This window comes from Fusarium oxysporum, chromosome II, assembly GCF_013085055.1.
Source record: "Fusarium oxysporum Fo47 chromosome II, complete sequence".
NCBI classification, from domain to species: domain Eukaryota; kingdom Fungi; phylum Ascomycota; class Sordariomycetes; order Hypocreales; family Nectriaceae; genus Fusarium; species Fusarium oxysporum.
In genome coordinates this window covers 3,782,459-3,798,091 of record NC_072841.1, presented here as the reverse complement: position 1 = coordinate 3,798,091, position 15,633 = coordinate 3,782,459, and the positions used below count along the sequence as shown (strand labels likewise).

The window sequence follows — 15,633 nt, the reverse complement described above, 5'->3', positions numbered from 1 at the left end:
TCTCACTGAGGTGCCATTGTGCACATTGGTGTGAATTGTGACCAATGTCAGGGTCCTGGGGATACTCGGGACCAGTCGCTCATGACTGCGCAGCCACTGACAACGATGGTCCCAGTCGAACTCTGTTGAAGCGAGGCTGTCGATCCAGCTGAATCAACAGTTTCACCAGTAGGGTTGCAGTCTCAAGTCTGCGTCGCATTTGAATGCGTCTATAAAGCGCAAGGTCTTCGACTCGCGAGTTTAAGGCCACGGTTTTACTCATCAACTTATAGTGCTATGTAAAGATGGTTTAAAATGCTACTGCGGAGTTGACTCGCATTCATTGATAAGGTTGCGGGGTCTGTACGACAATGTCTGCGGCTAAATGAATTCTTGGTAGTCTAATCCTCTCATTGCGCATATATCCTGATCTCAATGAATATTATTGTGGCTCAAGATGTCATGATAACCGGGTTCACGGTCATCAAGAACCAGCTGTCATTGCAAGGCATCGTAACGAGCTAAAAGAAGAGCACTAAAGCATACATTGTGTTGGGACTTGAAGCTTCTTCACGCTCAATTTTATCTATACAGAGACAACCTCAACCGCGGCAATCATAGGGGCCGTGATCTGAACATTTTACCGCTAATGCATTTAATCTATGTTAGAGTGATCACCACACACTCTATCTGTTCTGGTATTATTACCTGTGCGACGTCTCGACTACGCATGTTAGCCGGATATAACGCTCTGGAATTGATGTCTTGACGAGACAAGTCATGACATGGCAAAAACACATGTTGTCTCTGCAAGCCGAGGCCAAGTTCACAATCAATGCGACTGGCAACCTTGGATCTCGAGACTTTTATGAGCAAATCATACGTCTTAATAGTGAGATGATGAGTTGTTCATTGGCAAATATCCAAGAAATAGACCTTGAAAGTGGAGTAGGTGCCCTCTTTCTAAGCTGACAATTTGCCATGAGCGGATATCAATTTCAGGGGATCAATCTGCGACTGGTGCAAATTTGGAGCTCTTGGCCAGTGGAAAGCGGGCAAATCAACACGCCGAGCCACTGAATTTACACGCAGCCAAGATCTAAACATGTCCGAGCCTACCGAAAAACCACCCCCTGTTGTTCGCTTGGCGGGAGCATCTCATGGAAAGGGAGCCTCTAACCTAAGCTTACCTTACCTTCCGCCGTTCGTCATCACCCATTGACTTCCTCACGCTCGGCTCGAGTTTTTGGAGCTTCCTCCTCGATCCTCTTTTTCTTCCTTCGCATCCGCTCCTTCTGACATCTTCAACGAGTCTCTTTTGTTAACCTTCCGCGAAACGCGACAACTCTACTTATAAATCCTCTTTGGCCTATTCGATAGCTTCAACAGCGCCAAGTAATCCCTGCCCCTTTCGCAGATTCTGTCCGTTATCTCGATCCAAACTCCGCCGCTGCATGATAAGCCACACCACCTTGATAATCACGACAACTCGAAGCTTCATCTTCCACATACAATAATACAAAACCTCATTAACACCATGAGCCCAAAAACTCGACGACAGGCCGCAAAGGCCCAAAACCCTTCTTCTGATTCCGAGCCTGAAGTTAGATCCAACGGTAACGGGTCTGCCAACGGCGTCGCGGATGCTTCGGACGATGCCCCTCGCGAGAACATCTTCCTTTTCATCCCCAACATTATTGGTATGATAAGGAGAAATCATTTTCAAAATCAAGTCAGGCTTACTAACGATTGCTCAGGCTACGCGCGCATCGTCCTTGCTATCGCGTCACTCTACTACATGCCCCTCCATCCTCGTACTTGCTCGTTCCTCTACAGCGTCTCATGTCTCCTCGATGCCCTTGATGGCTACGCCGCGCGTATCTACGAACAGTCCACTCGCTTCGGCGCTGTTCTTGATATGGTCACAGATCGCTGTACTACAGCCTGTCTTATTGTCTTCCTCTCCTCCGCCTTCCCTCGATGGGCCATTGTTTTCCAGGGCTTGATTGCTCTTGACCTTGCCAGCCACTATATGCATATGTATGCTACTCTCGTTGTCTCAGGCACCAACGCCAGTCACAAGAGCATTGACGAGAGCAAGAACTGGCTATTGCGCCTCTACTACACCAACAAGGTATGTATCTTCAAACACTGGTACCTGTGTTATATACTGATTGCGCCTAGAATGTCCTGTTCGCCCTTTGCGCTCTCAACGAGCTCTTCTTCATCGCCCTCTACCTCCTCTGCTTCTCGTCTCCTCTCGTCTCGCCCTACCTCATCAAGCCCATCCAGACTGTCGGTGCCGAGCTTCAGGCTGGTGCTCAAGTCAACACTTCGATCCTCGCCCAGATCTTCCCCGACCCCTTCAGCCCTGCTGCTCTCGAGCTTGCACGTGCGAACAAGATGGATTCTACAGTACCTTGGATAATTGCCGGGGTTAGCTTTCCTTTTATGTTCCTCAAGCAGTTCATCAACTGCGTTCAGCTTTACAATGCCAGCTTGGGCCTCGCCGAGATCGATCTCAAGACTCGCAGAGAGCAGGGTCTCCCCCGCCCCAAGCCCAAGGAAGCTTAAATTTAACAAGTTTTCTTCTAATGGTCTCCCTGAAATTCGATAATAACTCGATGGGATAGGACGACCATTTTGTTAACTGTATGAAAACTAGCAGATTCTACCAGCTACCTTTTTTTGTGACTGAGAAAACGGCTTGTTTCAAGTTGTGTCTTCAGTCTGTTTCAACATGCTCTGTCTTGCCAGGGAGCAATCAAGTAGGGATTATTGGAGGGGAATACTGAGGGTTTCCCCTTACTGCATGACGCGGCGTATGAGGTGCGGTTTTTAAAGACTCTGACTCCGGAGGGGATGAGATTTACTGGGTAAAAGTATTGGAAGAAGCGGCGTCCTCGAAAGCAGTTGGAGGGATATCATGGACTGCTGGAGGAGATAATCGTGGGAATCTTTTGAAACCTTTTTTCATGGAATCTAGCGAGTGCGTTTAGACCTCGTTATACACTTTTCTTTTTATTCATGGTGGCCTCTTCCTTTTGTTTTATTCTTGGCCTATACTTTGTTAATAGTAGACGATGTCGATACACTCGCTGGAACTGAATAAGATTCACAACATAGTTCTTGAAGAAAATGACTGATACATTAGTTGTTCCATTTCTTTGAAGAGTATAACAAGCATGAGAATACTGGTCATGTGGTTCCCAAGGCTAATGGGCACTTATACGAGAAATCACTAGGATTGACCAGGGGTATGGCCATCGATCGTCTCAATTAACCTAATCTTGATGACTTTAGTCTAAGTTTATGCATGAGAGCCTAAACTCTGGAGGGAATGGACTGATATTGCATTCCTTTATCACTTTGCAATAATCAGCTCCCGTCATCTCACTTCAAATTCTTTACCAACCTTCACTCTTGAAGCTTTTACGTTTCTACCACCAGGCTGGGGACTTCAGCCAGCCTTCCTGAACAGTACTTGATAGTATAAGGGCCTCATATCAGATCAGAAAATTGGAGTTTCCGCGGTATCATACAGGCTGGGGTTTGCTGCTGAATGCCTTCTGAACTCTGTAGCTTGGTATGTTATCCAGTTTCAGCCGTGGAGGCTGGAGTAAGAGGTCTCTCGGTAGTCTCTTACTAATTTCATTTCACTCTTCCGTGAACTCCAGGAGATCTTCGTCGGCCTACTGATGCTTAATTACTGCCAGCGTTAGCACCAACGTGATGGACAAGCGGACATTCGGACTGCTCCTCTAGGCTTACCAGTGTTGTTGTAGAATTTGAAGCTCTGTTGGTGTGTCAAGAAGCTTTATTCGACCAGTGTCTTTTACACGGGAAAAGAAACGAATTAGAACCACTACAGGACGCATTGTTGTAACCTTGGACACTCTTTTGCTAATATGAGAAGCCCAGGCACCTTATATACTCGTTGTTCAAGAATTTGACGGGCTGGAGATCCCCATGTCTGGCTGTCACAGAGGTGCATGGAGTCGCACTGGGCCCGGAAAGCTAAAAGTCTGGGGTTTCTATTGTGAATGTAAACTTTGAACTTCTCTGGCTAAGTCTAGACATGTACTACTGAGTTGAAGCGGTTCGATACCACAGTTCGGTATCGGCTAAACATGGGAAATCTATGTCTTGATTATTGAAGTATGCTCGGATAAAACGGACCTGCCGTATACACAGTCTATTCCTCATCCTGGTCGCTCAGATAAATCTAGGTGGGCTTGCAGAATCGAGTCCGCTCACTTTCAAAGGTTGAGGGAGCCAAAAGTGAGTATTGAACTTGTTCAGTCTTGAGTTCCTTTCCCCAACATGTAAGATGGTCGACAAGGATCCTCGCCTCCAAATTCAGCGTTGTATCAAAGATCAACTGACATTTGCCCTCAAAGGTCATAGTGGTAGAAGATAAGCAAGAGTTTTAACGGATTGAAATAGAAAGATAGCGCAGAGAGTCTAGTGCAAATAGTGGCTCTACCACAATCAACATTTGAGTATCCGTAGAAGTATGCTTCAAGACTTGTACATTTAAGTTGGCTTGGTAAGTGCTTGAAAAGCAGAAAATATATTGTAGTTTTCTGACAAGACAAGGTAGGTGTTGGCCCGCATGGACGATTGCTGTCATCCTGTGTGTTGTCTACGCATTTGCGCAAAACATTGAAATATCCGCAATGTGTCAATTGCTGCAAACAGTCGTAGGTTTAGCAGAGACAAGTATACTTGAAACCATGCAGAAGGTGATTATTTACAAAAGATACACTTGTATTTGCAATGCCTTGCCAATTTTACCGACATTGTCATCTAAGGTTGAACCGGCGAGGCTCAGTCTGGCACGAGGCATCCATGTGCAGTATGGTTCATACAAATGCTCAACTCCAGGGATAACCCCGCAAGAAGGACGATAAATATGTATTTTGATTGGTCTGAGCTGCATGTAAGAAGCCTCTTAAAGATTAGATCGGGGAAATTGCAGGTCACTCAGGTACAACAAGCAAGGCTCTGCTAATACACCAACAAGAGCTTACCATATCCGAGGATTATATCATAACAAATCGGGAGTGGAGTTGAAAGGTTTAATGCCATGATTGTTTGGACTTTCCCAAGCGTGAGGTAAAGAATGCCTCAGGACTTCACTACCATTATAATATGCCTTATAATTTCGAATTGGGCGTCATGTGCTAAACTAATAGCTTTTGCAAGGGTCCAACTTGTCATTGACAACCCGTCCAGATCTAGGCAGATCCAGCAGCATGGAACGACCTTAACATGACAGGGCTAAGCCATCGGATTTAGCTTTGCGATTGGTCAGGTGTCGGCTTATAAATGGGCCCTGTGTTGTGCATACAGTGGGGGTGGAAACTGCGCCCAGGGGCTGTACAGGGGGCACATGAGAACGCCTTGTCCTTGTGGCGGCCCAGAGGTCGCCAGAAGGCGAACCACTTAATCGATTCTGTGACAATGGAGAAACTGCCCCTTCAAGGCGGTGCAAGGGGCGCTGAAATGAACAAACACCATGGAGATAGTTACATTTGCCTTGAGCGGCGACATTTATTCTGCCTTGTACTAACAAACGAACATCGATATGCATCGTGGTTGATATAAAGAGTTGCCATGAGCGCCCTGGATTATTATAAATACTCACAATCCACTTGAACAAGGCAAATCACCACCATCGAACAAGAAGTTTATTTAAAGCCATTCGCATCATTGAACTTTGTGAACAAGCTTCTCGCGACAAAGAACGTGACTCACAGCCTCAGCTCAAACCTTCAACCTAGACAATTATAAAACCACCTTCCGCGACATGCCACACGCAGCTTCACCTTCACCACCAAAAATGTTCAGCCGCATCAAGGATAAGTTCTCAACCAAGAAGTCCTCCGCCGAGAGTCACACACATTTCGACATGGGCAACTCAAACTCGACCCCCAAAAACAACCCCTTCCTCGATGTTCCCGAGGAGGCTCCTCCTGCTTATGAGCCCACCCAAAGGACAGCTCCTCTTCTCAATGTTCCTCAACGTGGAGCTTCACCAGCGCCTAGCATCTCAAGCATCACCAGTGCCGAAGATAGATATGCCTTCCTATCTACTTTCGATACCATCTTTGTTATTGACGACTCTGGATCCATGGCTGGTCGATCTTGGAGGGAGGTTCGAGAGGCGCTGAGCACTATTGCTCCGATCTGTACTTCTCACGACCCCGACGGTATTGACGTCTACTTCCTGAACCATCGATCAGCAGCCGTCGGAACCGGAGTCCAAGCACCCGGTGGATACTTCCAGATCCGTGACGCCAACCAAGTCCAACATCTGTTCGAGTCCGTCCGTCCCTGCGGAGCAACACCAACGGGTTCTCGTCTTCACAGCATTCTCAAGCCCTATGTCGCCCACCTTTCCCGTCGTGCGGCCAACGTTGACTCGACCAAGCCGGTCAACATCATTGTAATCACCGACGGATGTCCCACGGACGACCCAGAGAGTATCATTGTTCACCACGCCAAGAAGCTTGATCAGATCGAAGCTCCTCCTCATCAAGTTGGTGTCCAGTTCTTCCAGGTTGGCAACGAGCTTGGTGCTGCCAAGGCTCTGCGTGAGCTCGACGACGATCTCGCTGACCAGGGTATTCGCGATATGGTTGATACAGCAACTTGGAATTCCACTACTTCGGACAATAGTAAGGCTTTGACCGCAGATGGGATTCTCAAGGTTGTTCTTGGTGCTGTTGTGCGACGCCTGGATCGCAAATCCACGCGTGGCTCTCCCCAGGGCCGTCGTCACTAAGCATTCATTTTGTAATGGCTCCTGCTTTTCGGGGTCGCAATTTCTTTCCTCTATTGTATTATTATGGTGGTGGTATTCTGCTCTTCATTGATACCAGGAGTTCGGGGCTTACTATAGATAAGATGGATATCAGAGACCAACAGGACTGGGACGACTCTCACGAGAACACCAGATCACAATTGTTTCGCTAGTTTAATACGTCAAAATCAATTATTACCCCTAAAAACAATCGCATCTACATCTTTTGGATGTATGTGCCTCATTTCTTCTTTCGAGGCCGCAACAATTCCCATGACTGATCGTAAACCCAGTAGTGCTTGCTTTTGCCCCCGACGATTGATTGCATCCTCAACCACCAGAAACCCCCTTGTACCTGTTTTCCCCACGACGGAAAAGAAAATGCAAAGAAACAACACCGTCTTTGGGGTATAGATCTCGGTTATCTCCAGAAGGGGTTATGAGTTGCGATATGAGGGTGCCTATATCCTGCCGTGAAGTGAACCCAATGCCGTTGTGCATGCAGAAAAATGCGCATGGAAAAAAAGAAGAAAAAAAAAGTAAGCAAATCTCCCTGAAATCAAGTACTAAACACCCGTGATCGCCTGACTTTTATGAACGACCGTCTCTAAGTCGTGCTGATAGGAGGAATGTGTCTTCCCCTCTAGATAGTCACAGCATTGTTGCTGTGCGTAATCGTTGTTAACAGTAGTATGACATTATGGTACAGTGGTAGTATTCACCGTACTCAAAAGAACCTCGGCGGTTCTTTAGACCCAGAGGTCTTTTACCCTCACGTTAATCGCACAGATCAACAACAATGAGGTCAGTGGTGATGCATTCATCGCATGCATACGACATCAGCCATACAAACTGAGTGAGCAGAGATGTTTGAACCGGTGTCATTGCGGCAGGTCACAACAGGTGTGGTGACAAGAGCAATTCGCCAATGTTCAGCCTGGAGCTCATGTGGATCAGAGTCGGGCCAGATGGGGAACATGGACTGGTGCGAGAATCGGCTTCCGATCTCGGGGAAGCGGAAGTCAAATGTCAGTCGACTGCTGAGAATGCGGCTCGACAGAGCCCAGGCAGCAGATGAGACCTTCTCGAGCTCCTTGTAGGTAGTCTCAGGGTCGGCGGTGGGGTTTAGGAGTGGCTCGACCATGTGAAGGATAACGTCTGAGATCTCCTGGCAACGGACCTTGCTGAACTCCTCGAAGCTGTCCAGCTTGAGGACAGAGTCCACAATAGCCGCCTGTCGATCAAGGATGTGCTGTCGACGAACAGCGGTCTGGCCTGCAACCTTTGTTAGTCGATCACTTTGATTATTCGGGCTAGTGTCTTACCTTGAGTTCTCTCAAGATCCTTCTCAACTTCAGCGAGGCCGTAGGTAGCATCGGTCTCAGCACCCATCCAAGCCCGAGGAACCCAGACGCGGTTGACAATGTAGTCAATGATGACGCGAGTGACAAGGCAAGACTTGGAACTTCTATCCTTGAGGTGAAAGTCAAGGTAGGAGATTGCCTCTGTCTCTGAGAGGGGGTGGTAAGTAGCCAAGAGAACAGGCCAGAGGCGAGTGCTAGAAAGATCCATAGGGTTGACAAAAGTCGGCTTGTCAGCATAGACGTCGACGAAGAGGCGGACAGTCGTGTAAAGTTCCGTCAGCTGGTCATGCCAAGCCCCAATGGTCATTTCGGTGATGTGGATAGGAGGACCGGGGAAAGAGGGACGAGTAGTCAGCGCGCCAGGGGGGCCGGCGAAATCAGGAGCTTGGACAGGATCGCGGAAGCGACTGTACTTGTTGCGGTTGTGAGAAGGGGTAGGAGGGTAAAACTCCCGGCGCTGCTGGCCGAATCCGCCATTGCTCTGGGCAGAGGGTCCCTTGTCAGGTTGCCCGTAGGATTGAGGATAAAATTCAGGTGCATTAGGACGATAAGTACCGTTGCTGAAACCACGACGGGGGGCATTTCGACCAAACATGGACTGAGGTCCAGCACCGTTTGGGGGAGGGACTGCGTAGCGAGGTTGGCTCTGTGCAGGAGTAGGAGGAGCCCACTGGTTGAACCGGCGCTCACCTGGAGCAGCAGTGCTTGGGCGAGAAGGAGGAGGCACAATGTGAGAGCCAAAGCGCGTGGGCAGATTGGGGTGACGACTGTTCTGTAAGGAAGAAGAGGGACGTTGAGGCTGCAGAGCGCCGTCATTGATATCAACAGCCTTGTTAGGAGAGTCCGTGCCATTAGGACGCAGAGACATGATAGACTTCTGAGCGGCGTTTTTATCAGGGCATGCCTCTGCGATGGTCTCAAGAGCGCGTGCCACAGAGTCAGGACTGGAGTTGCTCATGGGCCACATGGATCGACGAGCATTGATCTGGTTCTCTATGTGCTTGATGGAGATTTCAAGTTGCTAAATACTTTCGTCAGTTTTGTCACAGTGATATAGAACAAACTGCGTACCTTGACCATCTCATCATGATCGGCGCTGGATCTGGTACCCTCAGAACCACTATCACGGACCTTCGCCTTGAGAGACTTCAACTCATCCATGAGCTTCTCAAGATGACCCATGAGTTTGACGGCTTCGGTCTCCGCTTCTTGGCGTTTGCCCTTCTCATCCGCCAGCTCGGTGCGAAGGTTGCCCAGGTTGTGACTTTGGTCATCAGCCTCTGCCTTGGCAAGGTTGGCCTCGATACTCATTCGCGCGATGGCCTTGTCCGTATCCTCTTGATCGAGGGTCAGGTTCATAAGCGCATCAACAAGCTGGCTCGTCTCTGAGCTGATGATCTGCCCGACTTCCTGCAGCTTTGTGATAATCTCGTTGGATTCATTGGAAGAAACACCAGGCATGCGGCGAAGAGATGTCTGGATCTTCACAAGTATCTCTTGCGACATGCGAGCCTTTTCAAAGGCAGGCTGTGAGGCAATGTCAGTGGTTGACCCGGAGATGCGCTGCGACTTGAGCCGGATAGAAAAGCAAGCAAAAGGACGAAGAAACTCGTTGACTTACGTGATTGTTGGTCATCTGCTTGATCCTCTCGGATCGAGCAGCTCCCGCGAGAGGTGTCGAGAAGTTGATACTCAACATGGTGTTCGTGTTGGAAGGTTTGGTATCACGACTCCCAATGCTGGAAGACCACTTTGACGAGGGTTGACTCGGCGCGAAGTGACTGTCAGTAGAAGAGGACGTTTTATACTCGTGTGTCATCATCGACAGAGCAAACTTGCTCGAGTACTGGAGAGTAGGAAAAGCACGATGCTCGGTAAGGAACAATAGGAATGAAGATAGGAATATGTGGAGGCCGAATGATGAGTGCACTTTACTGAGGAGGCTAAAAGTGTAGGAAAGAGGCTGAAAAAACAACTCCGAGCCAAAACCTTTTTGCTTGATATTCGTCCGGTGTTTGGCACACTCCGGGATGAATCCTTTTTTGTTTGCCAAGCGAGAAAACAAGACTGATGGGTGACTTGAGGGTAATAGATGAAAGATATCAGCTTGCCCTCACGTAAATATCACCAAAGATCTTATATTTTGCGATCATGGGCGAATCCAGAAGTTACTGGATTAGAAATAGATAGAGAGAGAACCATAGGGGTCCTGAAACATATTCTCCTAAATAGTTCCCTTTCGAGGCGACTGACTACTCGGTTGCCTGGCACTGGCACTGGCACTGCCAGTGACCAGCAACTCCTGCAGCTCAGGAACCCGGGTCCGGCCTGATTCAACAAGGTTGGAGATTAAAACCTTGCTAAGAGTGGTCAATGGGGCATTTTAAGGAGAGTTCCCCGGAAACAATAGCACTTGCTATGGCGCCTGGCTCAAGGGCCAAGAGAAGGAGTAGACAATCAGCCAGATGAGACTCGGGAACAAAGATCGAGACGAACACTCAGCAAAACAATAGGTGAAGGGATGAGACAGAGTGAAATTGAAACAGGCTGATATGTTCAAGCAATGCAGTTTGACTAATATCACGGAGCGCGTCCCCGTCAAATTGAGTTTATGATGGAAGTATATCAGGAGTCAGGGCAAAGAGTCATATCCGCTGTTTTCGACACTACACAAGACTTCAAGAACACCGTCAGACTTATACTAGACCCAAGAGCATTCCTCTCTTCTCCTTAGGTACTTTGCTCTTGGTGAATCGACATCCTCTGTAGATATCACACACAGGGCGCGACCGTCCGTTATGAAGCAGGAGATGCATTGATGAGGGGCACTGGGCATTATCAGTAAAGCAATGACCAGGTTTCATATCTCCCTCACCTGTTGTATATCACTGTACATGGTCACAATAAGGATAAGCAATCATCACTCTCAAGACATTCTATATTGTAACAAACTATTCAGATAATAAAGGTGCAAAACTGGGTTGCTGCCCCTTCTCGATCAAAAGGGGAAGACTTCCTAGGGTACAGACATCAGCAAAGGTCCTTGAGACTAAACGAGTGCTGAACCTGGAGTTCGATCATTGATCCGGATGAGAGAGCGCGTGCGCATCGGGTCCAGATATGGTAGGTCGGGATATGGGGCGGAAACCTGCGACACCGTGATTTGGTTAAAAAGATATGTGATGTTTCGAAACTTGAAAACCTTGATGTGTGAGATGAGAGTCGTAATTTTTGATGGGAGTCATGCCGAGGATCGTATATAGATGACAACGGAGGAATTCCGGAAAAAGCGGAGACTTCAAGTCTGTTGATCACCAGGAATTCTTAGTGGTGCTCTTCAGCCAGTTGATATGGACTCTGCTAACCTGCGAGAGTCCTAGAGAGCGTTGTTGACAAGCCAAAAATTAGCTTAGATTGCCCGGGTACGTGAGAACAAACTGCTGTAGACGGCATCTACAACAGGTGACGCGTCGATCATTCGTCCGCCGAAGTATCGGCCATTTAGGCCCTTGATGGCATTCTCGCCGCCCTGGACTTTGTCAAATTTGAGATAGATGTCACCCTTGGAGTTGGGGTCAGCCGAGATGTGAACCACATGTCCATACTTGCTCTCGGCCTCTTGACGAACATCGTCCTCGAGCTCCTTGACCCAATCGGTGCCCTCCTCTCTGTGAATTGTCAGCATTTGTTCAAAGTGAAATGGCGGAGATACGTACTCTTCAGGATCAAACATGTTGTGCAACACAACACAGCGACTGGCCATGTTGACATTAACAGGCAATGGCTTCGTCTCCGTCTTAGGTTTAAGCACCTGGCGCTCGTCATGGCCGTTGGTGGCGCTATCGTCGGTTCGGGCGAGTTTCCTCATCAATGCATCGCGACTATAGTTGTTAAAGTTCACACCAGCGACATCGGTGTCATCAAGAGCACTAGCACCTCCAGTCTTCTCATTGTCTCGACCGCCAGCTCGGTCGAAGGTTGAGGACTGAGGGCCTCGTCCGCCGGAACCAGAGAAAGCTGAACCTTGGAAGTTCTGGTTTTGATTCTGTCCGGAAAATCTCTGCAACATGTTGGCAGTACTCTCAGGGGTAAACTTATCGTTTCCGAGTCCAACACGGATAGGACGTCCCGCTAGATCAAAGCCGTTCATCTTCTCCAGTGCCTCTCGTGCCTGACCAGCATCACGGAACCTGGGAACGTCAGTGAATAGTACAGTGAATGGATAAAAGAACTTACTGGACAAAGCCATAGCCGCGGCTACGGCCGTTCTCATCTTTTTGGAGTTGAACGAATTCAAGCTCACCGAATGGCTCAAAAACAGCCTGCAAGTCTTGTTCGGTGACGTTGAAGTGAATGTTGCCGACATAAAGGCGGTGGAAAGGGATAGAATTGGGGTGAGGTCCCGAAGCTTCAGGGTTTCGGGCTTGCCGGTTTTTCTCGGCTTCTGTGACTTGTACGATGACAGGAATACCTAAAAGCTTCTGTCCAGTAAGTTGAAGAGCCTGAGTAACGGATTCCTCATTTTTGAACTCGACATAACCAACTCTGCATATTGTTAGCGATTAGACTCTAGAATAGGTTTAGCTCGGCTTACCCCTTGGATCTTTGGCTAATACGGTCCTTGACAATTTGAGCCTCATTGACAGGTCCAACCTTCTCAAAGAATTCCTTCAGCTCGCGAGTGCGCAGACGAGCGGCAAGTTGCTGCACAAAAACAGTGCGACGATCTCTTTCGTCCTCGGTAAGCTGGGGGTTGCCTTCTTCACGCTTGGTTTCGCGACGTTCGTCGTCGCGACCGCGTCCATAATCACGGTTTCTTCGGTCGCGGTCTCTGCGGTCACGGTGATCCCGGTCGTCACGGGGGCGGTAATGGCGGTATGGAGAGCGAGATCGTGAACGTGAACGTCGTCCACCTCTGTAGTAATCACCATCTCTGTTTCGGCGTGAGTGACGGCGGTCGCTATCACGGCTGCGGCTTCTCCTCCTACTTTTATGACTTCCAGCATCGCTTCGAGGCGTTCCTACATCGGGTGTACCCCTGCGGCTTCGGTTGGGGCTGTCCCTACGATCTCGGCGTCGCCCATGATCGCGGTCGCGATGTCGACTTCCGTCTCTATCACGGCCACGATCACGTTCCCTATCCCTCCGTTCGGGCTCGTCTCGCGTTCTATCCTCCACAGGGCTCTTAGTCTTCTGTTCAGAGGTATCCTTCGCGGTGGCGTCCAGGAGTGCTTCCACGTCCAAGGTAGCCATGATGTCTGTGTAAGTCTGGTAAAACTCCGATTTGGGACTCGTTGGTGATTTAGCACCAGGTATATGTTTGCTCGTGAGTTTCTTCCGCCGGGTGATTTGATAATTACTGTCGTCGGGTGGGAAATTTGTTGGGGGGAGGTTGCCTTGAAAACTCCTGATGGGTCAAGCTTTTGGCTGGACGGAAAGTCCCAAGCGTCTGGCTTGCACGTGACGAGACACGTGGCGAGTACCGCGGCCACCACGTCGGCAATGCCGCAAGATACAGTGAAGCAGAGAAGCAGAAAATATCCATCAAAGGGTTTATTATTAAAGTAACTCTGTCCAAGAATAGACCGACCCATTGGGCAAACCAGTCCCAACCATTAAAACTATTTATGAGAATGATTCATCGCCATTAATGTCAGTGACCACCATGTTCGTTACCATCCATAAAATCATGACTGCTCCGTACAACCCAGTGTTCACCAACTACTATGAAAGCAAGACAGATATATACTGTGTCCTGGCTTGAATTGGTTCTCTTTGCGCCAGGCAGATTTCGTGCATTATTACAGACTTATTTCGTCTTCTTGGTGTTGTAGATCAGCTCAGTACCAAACACACTGTCCCAGAACTTGCTCGTCACACCGAAACCGAGTTCATAGTCAAGGAAGTGGTGAGCAAGATGGTACTTCTTGAGTTCCTTGTACCACAGAGGAAGGTCTTGGTGGTGAAGGAAGTAATGTGTGAGATCGTAGCAGACGTATCCGAAGATGCCGCCACAGTAGGCTGCAGTAGCAGCATACCAGTTGTGGAAGAGTACAGCATGTGCAAACTTCCAGAAAGGAGCGGCCAAAGCAGCGAAGAGCGTAGGAGGCATAACAAGACGATACTTGTCCATAGGGAGATAATGATGGATGCCGTGAAGGATGAAGTGAAGTGTAATTCCAACACGGTTGTCAGGCAGGTAGCTATAAAAGTTAGCGGCAAGCTCAGGAGTAAATGATTGGGAAACATACTAGTCAAGATGGAACAGGAAGCGATGCAGGACATATTCAATGATGGTCCAGAAGAACACGCCAAATAGCCAGTAGCCCACAGTAAAGAGCTGGTTGTCAAAACCTTGAGAAGCAACCCAGGTACCGTACGCGACGCAAGGCAGCCAGACCATAGGAACAACCCACCAGGCGGTCTTGGAGAGAGGCTCAAGGAAGTTACCAAACAAAGGCGCAGACTGGCCTCCCTTGTAGTGGCGAGGGCGATGGACCTGATCAAGATAGAATTCTTTGGAGAAACCGCCGAACCAGATCTGAGGGAAGAGGGGTCGGTTCAGGTCGAGAAACTTGTTCTTCTTGTAGTCCAAGTTATAGTCTGTATCCTTGCTCAAGTCCTCCGCGCAAGACATTCCGGTTCGGGGGTGGACGGAGCCATTGGCGTCTCCGTTGGCTTCACCATTGGGTAGCTTTGCATTTCCGTTGCCGTTGGCCTTTCCGTTGGCGTGTCCATTTACAGCCTTTTCAGAGACGAGAAATCCAACAAGGTTCTCGTCGAGAATCTCGTAGGCAGAATCAGAGTGTGTATGAGAATCAGAATCTTTAAGGATCTCTTCGATATCGCGACCGGCGTATTCGAGAATATATTCGGGACCGCCAGGATGATCCTCAACAAAATCGGTGATATCGTAGACCTTGTTGCCGATGGTGACATAGCAGGAGTCACCAGAGTTATGCGCTTCGACCTCAGCGCGAGTGAAAGTTGGTAGAGTACGTCCAGGCATTTTGTTGAAGCAGCGGTCGGAACGTACGGGTCGAGATGAGGATTGGGAGGCAAGGCGATTGAAGCAGCGCACAAGCAGAGGTGCTCCTTGTCGACAACCAAGGAGGATTGAAAAAGGAGGGAAACTGAAGGAGAGTGGAGGATAGAATGATTGAAGCCTTGGGAGGAGGGTTAAAGATTAAGTTAAAAAAGGTTTAATATCAAACGGTCAAGGGCATGAATGAAAGGGCGGCGTGAGCGGCAAGTGAAAGTCGCCGCACAGGGGTCCATCCAGGGGATATTTTTTTTAATGAGGATCCCCATCCGTGTTAGTAGAAGAGTGGCGCTATAATGACCATAAAACATGCCACAACATTCGGGATACAAGACCTGATATCAGAGTATTTGCCGGAACGACAAATAAGACAGTGTTTATATTGAAATTAGCGGTGGACGATTGGTCCTTGAGTGATTGAGGTTGAAGGAAATGATCAA

At 48.6% G+C, this 15,633-nt stretch overlaps 5 protein-coding genes across 5 annotated transcripts; 2 read left to right on the top strand and 3 right to left on the bottom strand.

The window, feature by feature from the left end:
• The first annotated feature begins 1,410 nt into the window (after positions 1–1,410).
• On the top strand, positions 1,411–2,769 carry FOBCDRAFT_17193 (CDP-alcohol phosphatidyltransferase-domain-containing protein). Its single transcript, XM_031174189.3, has 3 exons — positions 1,411–1,679; positions 1,737–2,113; positions 2,164–2,769. The coding sequence occupies exons 1-3, from the start codon at positions 1,517–1,519 to the stop codon at positions 2,551–2,553; spliced, it is 930 nt and encodes a 309-aa protein (XP_031050974.1). The 5' UTR covers positions 1,411–1,516; the 3' UTR covers positions 2,554–2,769.
• Positions 2,770–5,413: 2,644 nt separating this feature from the next.
• FOBCDRAFT_215636 (uncharacterized protein) lies at positions 5,414–6,947 on the top strand. The gene has a single exon (XM_031174187.3). The coding sequence runs from the start codon at positions 5,792–5,794 to the stop codon at positions 6,767–6,769; it is 978 nt and encodes a 325-aa protein (XP_031050972.2). The 5' UTR covers positions 5,414–5,791; the 3' UTR covers positions 6,770–6,947.
• A 660-nt stretch (positions 6,948–7,607) lies between these two features.
• FOBCDRAFT_197287 (uncharacterized protein) lies at positions 7,608–9,850 on the bottom strand (the record flags this gene model as incomplete). Its single annotated transcript, XM_054703426.1, has 4 exons — positions 7,608–8,062; positions 8,113–9,172; positions 9,223–9,720; positions 9,773–9,850. 4 exons carry the CDS (start codon positions 9,848–9,850, stop codon positions 7,608–7,610), a joined length of 2,091 nt encoding a protein of 696 aa, XP_054559401.1.
• A 1,710-nt stretch (positions 9,851–11,560) lies between these two features.
• Positions 11,561–13,404, bottom strand: FOBCDRAFT_269655 (uncharacterized protein; the record flags this gene model as incomplete). The annotated part of the gene is made up of 4 exons (XM_054703425.2): positions 11,561–11,819; positions 11,868–12,341; positions 12,388–12,696; positions 12,746–13,404. The coding sequence occupies 4 exons, from the start codon at positions 13,402–13,404 to the stop codon at positions 11,561–11,563; spliced, it is 1,701 nt and encodes a 566-aa protein (XP_054559400.2).
• A 287-nt stretch (positions 13,405–13,691) lies between these two features.
• On the bottom strand, positions 13,692–15,404 carry FOBCDRAFT_155568 (uncharacterized protein). The gene is made up of 2 exons (XM_031174181.3): positions 14,403–15,404; positions 13,692–14,354 (listed from the first exon to the last, which is right to left on the bottom strand). Exons 1-2 carry the CDS (start codon positions 15,158–15,160, stop codon positions 13,961–13,963), a joined length of 1,152 nt encoding a protein of 383 aa, XP_031050966.1. The 5' UTR covers positions 15,161–15,404; the 3' UTR covers positions 13,692–13,960.
• Between the last annotated feature and the right edge of the window lie 229 nt (positions 15,405–15,633).

Bases quoted from the DNA above. Each gene is read 5' to 3' on its own strand.
- FOBCDRAFT_17193 (XM_031174189.3), top strand. From the start codon at position 1,517: ATGAGCCCAAAAACTCGACGACAGGCCGCAAAGGCCCAAAACCCTTCT. The intron at 1,680-1,736 runs GTATGATAAGGA...ACGATTGCTCAG, and splicing joins TTTCATCCCCAACATTATTG to GCTACGCGCGCATCGTCCTT. The intron at 2,114-2,163 runs GTATGTATCTTC...GATTGCGCCTAG, and splicing joins GCCTCTACTACACCAACAAG to AATGTCCTGTTCGCCCTTTG.
- FOBCDRAFT_215636 (XM_031174187.3), top strand. From the start codon at position 5,792: ATGCCACACGCAGCTTCACCTTCACCACCAAAAATGTTCAGCCGCATC.
- FOBCDRAFT_155568 (XM_031174181.3), bottom strand. From the start codon at position 15,160: ATGCCTGGACGTACTCTACCAACTTTCACTCGCGCTGAGGTCGAAGCG. The intron at 14,355-14,402 runs GTATGTTTCCCA...TAACTTTTATAG, and splicing joins TTCCTGTTCCATCTTGACTA to CTACCTGCCTGACAACCGTG.